Genomic DNA, 13,669 nt, shown 5'->3' with positions numbered 1-13,669 from the left:
GCAGTAAGCGGCAAAAAACAGGAAAAAAGTTAGACGTTGTGATGAAAGAGAGACCCATGGCTACTGGGATTCCAATAAACGGAATAAATCTGGATACTTCCTCTGCTGCCATTAATGTAGCTGTGCGTCCCACTTGGGTCATGACCTTCAGGAGGAGCTCTTTAGTTATTTCTGCTGCAGCCAGTGGTGAAATGATGACAGCCTGCAGATCAGCATATGGCACACCTGTTCTGTCAGAAAGTCTCTTCAGAGACGGGATATCGAGACCAAACGCAAAAACATAATCTGTGACGGCACCAACCAGAACAGCAACATCAACAGCAATAGAAAGACCAGGAAGTGGAACAGCTGCTACAGCTGCAGACAGAGTGGCCAACCAATATAATCGGCGCTTGAAAGCTTCTTTCTTCTTCCTGATGATCTCTGGGTTGATGTTGGGCATGACGAACAGCAGAGCATCTCTCTTGTTTTTAGGAAGGTCTCTGTCTAAGGTCTCATGTAAGAGAGAGAAGTCATACAGGTGGAGCTCAAAGCTGGACACCAGGAAGACCTGCGGAGACTCGAAGCCTAATCCTACGAGTCCTGTTTCACAGAAGGAACATGTTAATATGATTACACACATAAAAACAAATAATGTAAAGTTAAGACCCAAATATTAAAGTGAATCCATAAAGTGCTCCCACTGAGCTGTAAGTGATCACACACTCACCCTGAACGCACTTGTCTCTGATTACGTTGAGAGTTCTCTCTTCATTGAAGTCTCTCTTTCTTCTCTCAGTTTGTATATTGTTGTCAATCTTTGAGTGAACAAAGTAGAACTTTTTCTTCATCTTCTGAATCTCCTGAACCAGTTTTACGTCATTTTCTCTGAAGCGAGTGTCTGACATGATGATGAAGAAGTCAAACTTCTCAAATCCAACAAGCTTCAGGTACTTATCAGCTTTAAACTTGGTGGTGCCGATTCCACGAACATCGCACAAAGTTACATTGGGATAGTTTGGATGGGGGTACGGTGTGACCTCTGAGGTGGTTTCTGTAACACCAGTAGGAGCAGCTCCCTCCTCATCATCACATAGTCCTCTGAAGGCATTAACAAAGGTGGATTTACCAAAACCAGATTCTCCGGTGATGGCGATATTTAGTGGGATATTATTTTGTTGTTTTAAATTTTCTTCAATCTTTGCAGCTGCTGCAGCAGTGTCGTTGTTCTGCAGGGCTTCTTTAACTCCAGGAATTTCTTCCATATATAAGTCATCTGGGTCCTCCATGCTGATCCTTAAAAAAAGGAGAAAAAATGTGGAAAATTTGACTTTTTTCTTGAACTGCAGAATTTGTACTTAGCTACTTTAATTTGACATTTAAATTTAGTCATTCGTTATGATCGGATTAAACCAAAACCCGAAGTTCAATCTTTAAAGTTGATTTTCAGGTGGGATCCCAATTTTTGGAATATGTCTATTTTAAGTTTTGGGAGGCCACTGGAATAAAAATAAAACTAGTTTAACATGTTGCTCCATGAGAAGCTGTGAGTGTATCATCAGTCATGTAGTGACTGTTCTTGTTTAAATGTGAGGCTTTTAGACATGAAACAGACCATAAACATGGATGTTAGAAGAAAACTAGTAAAGAACATGAATAAGACTGAAGGCGGGTCAGTGCTGATTCATATTAGCTCATAAAGCACAGTTACTGAGACGTCTGTAGATTATTCAGTATTTATTTCAGTGCGCTGTGCAATTTTTTAAATCCCATTTAAAGATCGCTCCAACATAAATTAATGAACAAATCAGTAATTTTTTATTTCCACATTTTCTCCCATGATGCTCCTTTTATGGCCAATCATTTAACAAAGTGCTTAAAATGATAGTTTTGACCTTTGTTAAAAAGAAGAAGAAGAAGTGTATATGTGGCTAATGAAGCGCATCGTGCACAGTTTCCATTGTAAATATTAACCACAGTCAAACGAGTAATGGCAATAAAAACACGTACAGCTGAGCTGTGATGTCATCAAGTACACTGCAGCTCCAGCTGTGCGTCCTGGAAAGCCTGGACTCCCGAGTCAAACTGCGAAGTACGAACCAGGAAGTTCTAACTGAGCAAAGCTGTCTGATACTGAGGAACACTTCTTACGTGTCTGAGTCTTTAGAAAGAAGAGATCAATGAGAATATGGCAACAAAAACTAGCTGTGACACTTTTTAATTTCATTAACCGGTTATTTAAACGAACCTGCAGGTGTGACTTCAGTCATTTTAGAATTTTAGAAAGTTTATGGTAACCTGCAATCATCTAAAAAAAAAATCTAAAAGTATTTATTCTCTTAGTTGGAGAGACTGAGACTATTAAAATCAGATTGTGCGTGTGCGTGTGTGTAAAGCTTCCGTATTCGTAGCTTAATTACAACCACAAACCCACAGATGTCCTGAAAGCAGTGTGTACGTGCTTTCTCTGTGACAGCAGAATGAAATCTGCTGCATTAATGACACAGAAACACGAGAACGACCCTCTAAACCAATCAAGAGCAGGGACACGTGACAGCAGCAAGAAGTTTGCAGAAAGTGTGATCACATGATGGAGGTTTACCTGCGTGCTGTTGGAGTGATGATAAGAGCTGTACCCAGCAGTGAGTCTGATGATGGATGGATCTTGTGGAAGTCAGTGTGCGTACTGGTCTCTGAACTCTGAACCTCCACCTATATGTGTGTCCTGTAGCTCCGCCCCCTGAAAACAGCAAAGCATGTCTGATCTTTGGTCCTTCCTGTAGCTGTGAGTGGTTAAGAAATGATCACCGCTCCAAAGACGAGCGTGCACAGGGCACTGTAAGCAGGATTCTGCAGAGACTTGAAACTTAAGTTAATAGTGAGATTTGAATTTATTCCTGGAGCCTGTGAACTGCCAGCTTTTTGTAACTGTGTTATTCATGTTCTTCATGAATTCAGTTTTAGCTCTGTAAATAATTTACTCAATCATTTCAAATCGATTTGTTAAAAGGCGGCTTTTCTGGGAGGTTTTGACCTTACTGTCATTTGTGCAAAATACCAGTGAACTGATGCCTGTTGACATCAGTAATGTAATCATTTATTTTTCTGAGTGTGTGTTATGTTCAGCAGCGGAGTGTCATTCACTCTGGGGGCTTTGGAGGAGGCCATGAACAAAGGTGGCAAAGACCGTCTGAGGGCTGGGCAGGCGGCCGATGATAAAGACAGTGGAGAAACCAGCGTGACGTCTGCCGTCCAGTCTAAGTGCTGGAAATCAGGGCCTCGATTCAGGCAACACCCTCAGGCTCAGACTCTGACAGCTGGAGCTGTGCAGGACCCTCTGGAGGCTTAATTGCTTTTTTATTTAAATGATCCACACTGGCTCCAGGATAACTACTTTGTGTTAAATAACCACTGAGTAGTTAGTTTGACTGGGATTCCTCAGTAAATCTGTCTTTCTACCATCATCCACTGTGAAATATCCACTCTGATAAGTACTTTAGAGATGCTCCTCACCCTGTGGGATCTACTATCTAACCAACTTGTAACAGGACTCCTGCTGAAGCTGACTTCCATCTCTCAGTGAAGAAAGTTTGCTGTATTGATGGTTTCAGCAGTGGCTTAGACTGATTATGTCCTATAATGTTGAAAAAGAAAGTTAATCATTGAAAAACGTCAGTTAATGATGAACCGTAAGAGTAATTAGAGTTTCAGTATCAGCTACAGTAAACACTGAATGCTTAAAGCCTGGTTTTACAGCCAGCTGCATGAGTACAATGTAGAGTCTTATCATAGTTTCGATGACAGGGCGGTAACCATTCAGTCAGGTCACAGTGATATCTTCACTGACAAACTGCACCATCTACAGCAGATGAGCTCAGACACTGCACTCAGTGAGTCTGGATGAAGAGAATTAAGAAGAATGTGTCATAAATGACTCTTCAGTCTTCATTCTGTTTTTGTTTTCACTTTGGGGCTGGAGGTGTTATTGACAGGATACAAAGCAGGTCTCCTCCTGCTGTGGCTGACCAACAAGGACATAATGACGTTTACATTTACTCCAGTTTTATTTATACAGCACCAACTCACGAAAAGCTCAGTGAAATTTATATTAAAAGATAAAGACCCTACAATGTTACAGAGAACACCTCAACAATCAGATGATGAGGAGCACTTTGGTACAGTGGGGAGGAAGAACTCCCTTTTAACAGGAAGAGACCTCCAGCAGAACTAGAATCGGGGAGGATGAACTCTCTCCTGTGATTGGTTGCGGGAGGATGCAAAGGAGAGAAAAAAAGAACGCAGCACAAAACCGAAAATGGAGAAAAGAAAATCTAACAGCAATTCAATTAAAGTTTTATTTATACAGAAGAAGAAACACTCGGTGCATCATGGGAATCCCCCAGCAGCCTACAGCTATTCCAGCGTGTGAAAGACTCGGAGCCACACAGCGTTCTGTAACTGTTTCTTTCTTTTATTTAACATTATGGCACACACAGTGCTTCCAGCTCGCTACCTCTGATTTCTCTGTGGCCATTTTTCCAGTTGTCTGCACGCTCCACTGCAGGTCCTCGGCGTCATTAAAGAAGGAACAGAGTTCATCGATGTGATTCCTTCCACCTGACTCAACCTCCCTGGCACTGCCCCTTGAGCCCACTGCACCACCCCTCCACTGCAGCAGAGCCAAAGACCACACCCCTGCTACACAGCGTAACTTCAGGGTCTCCTGATCCAGCCCTAACTATATGTGTGGTGGGGCGTGGCCTGCGGTGCCATGCAGGGAGGGCGGACGCACCTGCGCAGAATGGATGGATGCAGGATGGATGGATGGATGGAGGCAGGATGGATGGATGGATGGATGGATGGATGGATGGAGGCAGGATGGATGGATGGAGGGTGGATGGATGGATGGATGGATGGAGGCAGGATGGATGGATGGATGGATGGATGCAGGATGGATGGATGCAGGATGGATGGATATAAAGGCCACATTATTGTGTTGCTGTGTAAAGGTGGGAGAGGTTCCTCTGTTGTTTCTGAGGACATGAGACCTGCTGAGGCCTCTGATGCACTGATCAGCTGTAAGGATGCTGGTTTACAGCTGGATTCACTGCATATTCAATGATTTAGGAATTTTATTTCATGCCCTTCTGTTTTAAACGTGTCACTTTATCACCTTTAACTATTTAAATCACACTGAGGTGTTCAGACCCAGAGCTTTTTTAAACACCTTCTGGGCGTCTTCAGCGAGCTGGTTGAGGATGAAATTCAAAAGTCTGTAAGTTGTGGTAAAAGAGAACACCATTGCCAGCGGGATTCCAACTATTGGAATGAATCTGGAAACTTCCTCCAGTGCCATAAATGTAGCTGCTCCTGCAATTTGGCTCAACACTTTCAGGAGGAGCTCTTTCGATATTTTCACCGCAGCCAGCGGAGAAACGATGACGGCACGCAGATCGGCGTATTGGACGCCTGTGCTGACAGACAGTCTCTGCAGAGACTTGATATCAAGACCAAACCCAAAGACGTAATCCGTGACAGCACCAACTAGCACCGCTATGTCAACAGCAATAGAAAGCCCAGGAACTGGAACAGCAGCTACAGCTGCAGACAGAGCGGACAACCAATACAATCGGCGCTTGAAAGTTTTTTTCTTCTTGTCGATGATCTCCAGGCTGATGTTGGGCATGGCGCGCAGCAGAGCATGTCTTTTGTGTTCAGGAAGGTCTCTGTCTAAGGTCTCATGTAAGAGAGAGAAGTCGTACAGGTGGAGCTCAAAGCTGGACACCAGGAACACCTGCGGAGCCTCAACGCCTAAATCTCTGAGTCCTGGCACAGAAAAAACACAGTATGATGATAAGATACAAAATAATAAAAACACCTAAAACTGCATTTTATCATTCAGCAGATTCAGTGAGCCGACTGACTTCATACATGTGTAAAGGATTTGAACTCATAGTGTAACTGTGTAAGCCACCATGTACAGACTGGAGTCGTGTTTTCATATTGGTGATTTTATAGCTTACTGTTGCAATATATTCCTTATTAAGCTTATTATATAGTTATATTTTAAAATACACTGTGCCACTTTATGTGTAACATTTAAGCTACCGACTGCAACAAAAATGATTTTGACGTCTGTGACTAAAGCTCATCGAGAACTATCTTAATACAAAATCACCTGATGATATCAGACTGCAAGCTCCTCCCAAACACTATAATAAGTATAATAAAGTTTCCTTATAACAAAGTTCATCTATCCAGTATCTGCCTGACTTCTTCAGCAGTGTGGAGCAGGGAAATTATTTTACTGCTATTGGTAAATAATCATCATCATTACCATTGCATTAATAATATAATCTGCAGCATTGATATTGTATTCAGAGGTTTAAACAGTGTGTGTGTCTTTCAGAAAGACTAAGTTGCAGGCTGACAGGAAGTTGCAGAGAGTTTGCAGAACTGAAACCGAAAGTTATTCTGAGGAGCAGGTTAGACGAGGCTATTTGAATTACTAGGTTATTCAAATTGTCTGTTATACTTTTATATTCTTTTATTAAGCTTTTAGTAGAGGTTCTTGATTAAAACATTTATTCAACATAGTACATGTAGTTTCAGTTAGGTTATTACACATAAGGATGAGCCTCTGGTCTGGTAAAAGGTCAGAAGTGCAACGGGTGAATTGAGAGAACATTTGAGGACGACACACACACACACACACTCAGTTAGAGAGAATCATTTATAGGTGGAAGTTTAGTCATGTTTTGCTTGGGGTTGCAAAAAGAGCAGTTTGTCGCAGAACTGCTGCTGAGGTGTCAAGATGACAAGAGAGCATCCGGCAGTGACAGGATGTACCGGCCATGAAGATAGAAGACAATGTTCTTTTAAACTGTGTTAAAAGTCATTGTGGTTTTGATTTGACGTATGTATATATTCTGTCTGTGACGTATGAAGGGGCGTCATTAATTCAAACCCTGATGCTATAAAAATCTGTGTATGCTTTGATTAAGTCGAAGATTAATTCCTGTCTGCGTACAGAGTCGTCTTCCCACGCGTGTATTCATTAAAATCAATTGTTTGACCAAGATCTTCTGGACCTGGTTGTTTGTACTCTCCTTCCTCAATTATGTGAACCTTAACAGCAGCTATGTCACCATCATCAGGACAATCATCCTCCTCCTGTCTGGGCTGTACCTCGTCTATCACCCTGGATGGTGATGTTCAAGCAGCTTTCTCTCAGTAAGCTTTGGTGAACAAACGTTTTTGGTATGAGATGATGAACACACAAATCAGTCTCACCTTGAATGCAGTTTTCCCTCATTTTCCTAAGAGTCTCCTCTTTGCTGAAGTTTCTCTTTCTTCTCTCGGCTCGTAAATCGTTGTCAATCTTTGATCGAACAAAGTAGAACTTCTTCTCCATCCTCTGAATCTCCTGCGCGAGTTTCACGTCATTTTCTCTGAAGCGATCGGCTGAGACGATGATGAAGAAGTCAAACTTCTCAAATCCAACACGCTCCAAATATTTATCAGCTGGAAACTTGGTGGTGCCGATTCCAGGGAGATCCCATAAAGTAACCTTGGGATAGTTTGGATGGGGGTACGGTGTGACCTCTGAGGTGGTTTCTACAACACCGGTCAGGGCCGCTCCCTCCTCTCTGTTGTCCATGCCCCTGAAGGCATTAACAAAGGTGGATTTCCCAGAGCCAGATTCTCCTGTGATGGCGATATTCAGTGGAGTGTTCCTCTCCTTGTCCAGTAACTCCTTGATCTTTGTGATAGCCAGTGATTTGTCATTGTTCAGCAGAGCTTCTTTAATTTCTTCTCTCACAGTTTCAATTTCAAATTGGTTTTCTGTGCTTGTGTCTGATACCTGGAATGAAAAAAGAGGATAAACTTTAAACGTTGGGGCTTTTTTTCGGGTTCTTTTGCTTTATTTAATCTTACATCATCATCATCACACAAAACATGACACACTCTGCTTAATATTCCACAGAGAATTGACTACAATAGCTTAGCATGCTGTGAACTGAGCCACTTTATTGTATTTTATTATATTCATGTGCATCGCACACCTTTAGGTCTGTCTGTGTTTACTTTTAATCTATTATTGAGTCGAATTGTATTGATACAAAATCAACTTACACTTTTTTAGTTTTAAAGCACCGAAGTATTGAAATTTATTCTAAAAACAAATTTCAATAACAGTTTATAAAAATTTCCCCAATCGAAAGAAAAAGTTCTCTGTAATTAAAAAGATTTTTTATGTATTTTATTTGAAATTACAGTGTTATTACTTACAAATACTTAAAGAAGGCATACTATAATAACAGGCAGCGAATAATAATAATTATATAATAGTTATAGCATATTATTAATATTGTAGTAATTTTAATTATGTAAGATTTCATGGTAATTTTGCACAAAAACAAACAACATTAGCGCGTCTTACATCGTATGTTGTGCTTTTGGGGCTTTAAGAAAATTGAGATGTTTATTATGATTCTGCTGAAAGACAATCAGTGTCTTCATGTAGACACAGTTATATCAGATTTATAAACGGTGATGTCCCCACAACAGAGGTAAATATTTTCACCCATAAAGTGTATAAGCCTCAATGTGAACCTCAGACTCGTCACATGGGTCATCTCACTGAGATTATCTGCTTCTGCTTCTTCTCTTTGTCTCTTCTTATGTTTCTAACATCATAGTTTTCTCTTTATTCGTAGAATCAGACATGTTCAGGTCTGTTGCATGGTGTCACCCTGGCCTCTCTTATATGGATTTGCTCTTAGACTGATAAACCTTGGCTGATAACCTCCTTTGTTCGAGTGAATGCTGATGTTATGATGAGTGAGGGCAGATTAGGAAAAAAAAGCCTTGAGTATGCTGAACAGACTCCAGTAAAGCTGTAGACAGAGTGGCTGACAGTACAATCATACCTTGAAAGCTTCTTTCTTCTTGTTGATGATCTCGCAGCTGATACTGGGCGTGGCCAACAGCAGAGCATCTCTCTTGACTTCAGGAAGGCCGCTCTCTAAGGCTTTGTGTAAGAGGGAGAAGTCATACTGGCGGAGCTGAAAGCTGGACACCAGGAAGACCTGCGGAGTCTTGATGCCTAATCCTGTGAGTCCTGCGTCAGAGAAGGAAAGAAACGTGCACGTGTGTGTCAGTGAGGGGCAGCCAATCAGCAGAAAGTTGGCCTAAAGCAGGGGTGTCAAACTCAAATACACAGTGGGCCAAAATTCAAAACTGAAACAAAGTCGCGGGCTAACGTTAATATTTATTGAAATATATTTATTCCTCCAGATATAAGAATGAATCTTTTCTAATGGACTCAAACACGTTTTGCTGAAAAACTGAATATGGAACAAGCAAAGCTTAATACTAAACTATATATATATTGGCTGTATAATACCAGTAGGCCAGCTCTGATAGTAATTTGGTATGGCTTCGCGGGCCAAATGTAATTAGGCTGCGGGCCAAATTTGGCCCACGGGCCAGAGTTTGACACCTATGGCCTAAAGGAAGGAGATTAACAGAGGATGAACTAAAGCAGTCCAGCATCCTGCAGCCACATAGTCATAAAACGAACAGAGTTTAACTGTCCAACCGTGGCCTGAACTCTCCAACAACTGCATCACCATCATTAAATCCAGAAACTGGTCTCACTCTTATAAATGATCTCATGTGACACTCACCTTGAATGCTGTCTTGTCTGATTTGCGAAAGAGTCTTCTCCACCTTAAACTCTCTCTGACTTCTTTCTTCAGCTCGTAAATCGTTGTCAATCTTTGAGCGAACAAACTAGAACTTCTTCTCCATCCTCTGAATCTCCTGAGCGAGTTTCACGTCATTTTCTCTGAAGCGAACGGCGGAGATGATGATGAAGAAGTCAAACTTCTCAAATCCAACAAGCTCCAGGTACTCATCAGCTGGAAACTTGGTGGTGCCGATTCCAGGGAGATCCCAAAAAGTAACATTGGGATAGTTTGGATGGGGGTACGGTGTGACCTCTGAGGTGGTTTCTGTAACACCAGTAGGAGCAGCTTCCTCGTCACCATCGGACAGGTCTCTGAGAGAGTTAACAAAGGTGGATTTCCCAGAGCCAGATTCTCCTGTGATGGCGATATTTAGCTGGGTGTTGGTGTCCTGTAGTGACTCCGTGATCTTTCCAACATCTGATGGTCTGTCAGTGTGCTGCAGAGCTTTCTTCATTTCTCTTGTAACTGATTCGCGCTCAGGCTGAAGACTCACGCTGGTCCCTGATGGCTGTAGAGAAGAAACTACCCGTGTTATATTTTTGTTTTCTACAAACAGTCTAATGTAAAGACTGAAGATTGTTTCAGTGAAACATGATTTAAACTTTGTAATTTTTCTTATTTTATTAAAACTATAATTTCCAATCTCTGTTAATCACAATATTATTTCCTTTGATCTGACAGGTGATGTAAAATAGTTTTGTGGTCAGATTGTTTCGTATTTGTGTGTGGATTGAAGCATGCGCTTGTGAGTCCTCAACAGTTACACACAAATGATTGTACACATCGTACCTATTTGAGACAAACACGACATGTTCAGAGTAAGAACAGGTGAGATGATGTCACCGTCTGTGAGGCAGACCGTGTGGAGATGAGAGAGGAGGCACAGACACACGGCGATGAGGTGGGTATTAACGAAAGGCGAGCCTTTACGTTGGCTAAACAGAAATACTACAAAGCAAAAACGACGAGGGGGACGGAAAAGCTAAACTAAAGAACATGAGGAAAATATAAAACATTATAAAAGCCTGAAACTAGGAACACAGAACCTGAGACATGGAAACATCGACAGAGGAAAGCAGAGGATGAAGAACAGATGAACCAGCAATAAACAAAGTAGACATAGGGCCACAGAGAAGCAAAACTCAATACACTGAACGCAGGACAGGGACTATCACAATAAAACAGGAAGCATGAGACTCTCAAGATGGCGCAGACTAGACACTGAGACATGGAAACATGAGGCGAGGCACAGAGACAGAACAGAAACCAGGAACAATAAATATAATACAACAGAAAACCATCATTCAAAGAGTAAAACGTAAACTGACCGAGGACCGTCACAGTAGATACTGCAGACAGAACTTGGAAAGTTGATGGAGGTTGTTAAGGTTCAAATATTGAGGAAGGAGAGTACAAACCACCATGGTCCAGAAGATCTTGGTCAAACAATGATTTTAATGAATACACGCGTGGGAAGACCATTCTGTACACAGACAGCAATTGATCTTCGACTTAATCAAAGCATAGACAGATATTTTATACCATCAGGGCTTAAATTTACTGACGCCCCTTTAACGTCACAGACAGGATATAGACATACGTCAATATCAAAACAACACTGACTTTTAACATAGTTTAAAAGAAGATCATCATCGCCGGTACTTCCTGTCTACCTTTCTGTTCTTGTCTTAAAGTAAATTGTTCCTCTTTCTTGCCGAGACAACAAGGAACGGTTCCTCGTTTACAGAGACACTCTCGCAGTTACAACCAGACATGACTAACCTCTTTCCTATAAATAAATCTAACTAATGTGTGTGTGTGTTGACCTCACTCAGCCTCTATATCACCTCTCACCTACTAACTGTCTGTGTCTTGTCCTTAAATGCTCTTTCTCAATTCACCTGTTGCACTTCTGACCTTTCACCAGAACAGAGGCTCATCCTTATGTGTAATAACCTAACTGAAACTATATGTACTATGTTGAATAAATGTTTTAATCAAGAACCTCTACTAAGAGCTTAGTAAAAGAATATAAAAGTATAACAGACAATTTGAATAACCTAGTAATTCAAATAGCCTCGTCTAACCTGCTCCTCAGAATCACTTTCGGTTTCAGTCCTGCAAACTCTCTGCAACTTCCTGTCAACTGCAACTTAGTCTTTCTTGAACGACACACACACTGTTTAAACCTCTGAACACAATACCAATGCTGCAAATTCTATTATTAATGCAATGGTAATGATGATGATTATTTAACAATAGCAGTAAAATAATTTCCCTGCTCCACAAGGTTTACCTGCATGCTGTGCTGATGAGAAGTACTGCTTGCAGCAGTGAGTCTGATGGTGGAGGTCAGTCTGTTATAGAGCTATAGAGTGAACTCTGTTCCCACCTGTATGTGTGACCTCTAGCTCCGCCCCCTGAAAACAGCTCACGATGATCTTTGGTCGTCTCTGTAGCTGTCAGCGGTTCTAAAATGATCACTGTTCTAAAAACAAACATACAAACATACTGCAAACACGATCCTGCAGGGCCTGAAACACTGAACGTGACATGTTAGATGCTGATGGATGAGCAGCAGCTACAGGTGGAGCACAAAGAGCTGCAGGTAATAAGTGCAGACACAGAGACACACATCAGTGACGCTGCTCATGTCAAACAGCAGAGGCCTCCTCCTGTGCTCTTCATTCCTCAGTACAACTTTGTTCACTTTGTGATGAAGAGCAGCTTCATCACAAAGTGAACAAAGTTGGAACTTTTGTGTTAGACTTGAGTTAGACACTGAATTTATTCTTCACCAACATAAAGGTATAGACCATCATGCTGCACTCAGCTAATGATTAACAATTAATAACTGCAGTAAAATCAGGTTTTACAGCCATCTGTGTAAAGGCCATTTAGATACTTATCATAGCTTTTAGTGTGTCAGACCAACATCTATATGACAGTTGTATCACAGACAAACAGCACCACAAGCAGGGCAGAGGCATATTTACACAGAGCACCCAACAACGCTGAGTGCAGGGAGTTTGAGTAAATATGAATGACTTGACCATAAATAAGTCACGTCCACTCTGAGGCTGGAGGATACAGAGTGTCTCCTCCGTCTATGGCTGACCAACAAGGACACATTTAATGACATTTACATTTGATTCAGTTTGATTTCACGAGCTGAGACCAAATCCTTGTTTAGATTTGACCGTCACTGATTGAGAAACAGGAATTGAGAAAACAGTTTGGGGAAGGCCATCACTCCTCATGGCCAGGCAGGTGTCAGTTCAGACCTGCTGTTTACCTGCCAGACAATCACCTGATCTTCCTCAGCTTTGCTGCAGCATCTTCCTCCTTCTACCGGATTCTGCTTCGTTACCTCTTTGTGTTACTACAGAGTCGATATTCGGTTGCACAGCATCGCCGTTTTAACCCAACTTCGTGTGGTTGTGGTTACACCTGTTCAGGCATGTGAAGATTATATGTCACACTGATCAATTTTTACTGTACTCTCGACGTTATGGTGGCAAGATTTTATTTAGTACAAATTCAATAGCAGTGGCCACGATAATTACATCCAGCTGTGTTAAGAACATTGGTGTAACTACAACATTTGGGGGAAGGGGGGGGGGGGGGGGGGTCAAGATCTCTTTCTAAATAAATAAGTAAATTTGGGTAAATTCCCAGATGATTAAACATGCAACTATTTTGCTGGTAATACCTGAAATGAGTAAAGAAGATCAACAGCCTAATTATGCGAGATAATTCATTATTTTATTGGGGGGGTTATATTGGTTGGGTCTGATTATTGGGGGGGTCATAACCCCCCGTAACCCCTCTGTAATGAGTTAAAGGACCGTTCCACTGTTTAATTCAACAGTTTTGCCACCATGTGCTATTTAAGGTCTACAGTGACCTCCTGTGGACATTTTGAGTTATTGCTG

General features: G+C 41.6%; 1 protein-coding gene and 1 pseudogene across 1 annotated transcript; both read right to left on the bottom strand.

The window, feature by feature from the left end:
- Nucleotides 1–19: 19 nt before the first annotated feature.
- Nucleotides 20–2,717, bottom strand: LOC120744542 (interferon-inducible GTPase 5-like; the record flags this gene model as incomplete). Its single annotated transcript, XM_040049019.1, has 3 exons — nucleotides 2,582–2,717; nucleotides 710–1,275; nucleotides 20–582 (listed from the first exon to the last, which is right to left on the bottom strand). Coding segments are annotated over exons 2-3 (1,122 nt in total), but the record flags the coding sequence as incomplete, so codon positions are not given.
- Nucleotides 2,718–4,889: 2,172 nt separating this feature from the next.
- On the bottom strand, nucleotides 4,890–12,017 carry LOC120744541 (annotated as a pseudogene).
- Between the last annotated feature and the right edge of the window lie 1,652 nt (nucleotides 12,018–13,669).

Source organism: Simochromis diagramma, unplaced genomic scaffold, assembly GCF_900408965.1.
Source record: "Simochromis diagramma unplaced genomic scaffold, fSimDia1.1 OVJJ01000305.1, whole genome shotgun sequence".
Taxonomy (NCBI): Eukaryota; Metazoa; Chordata; class Actinopteri; order Cichliformes; family Cichlidae; genus Simochromis; species Simochromis diagramma.
Note: the sequence above shows the minus strand (reverse complement) of the source record. Positions and strands in the feature narration are given on the sequence as shown.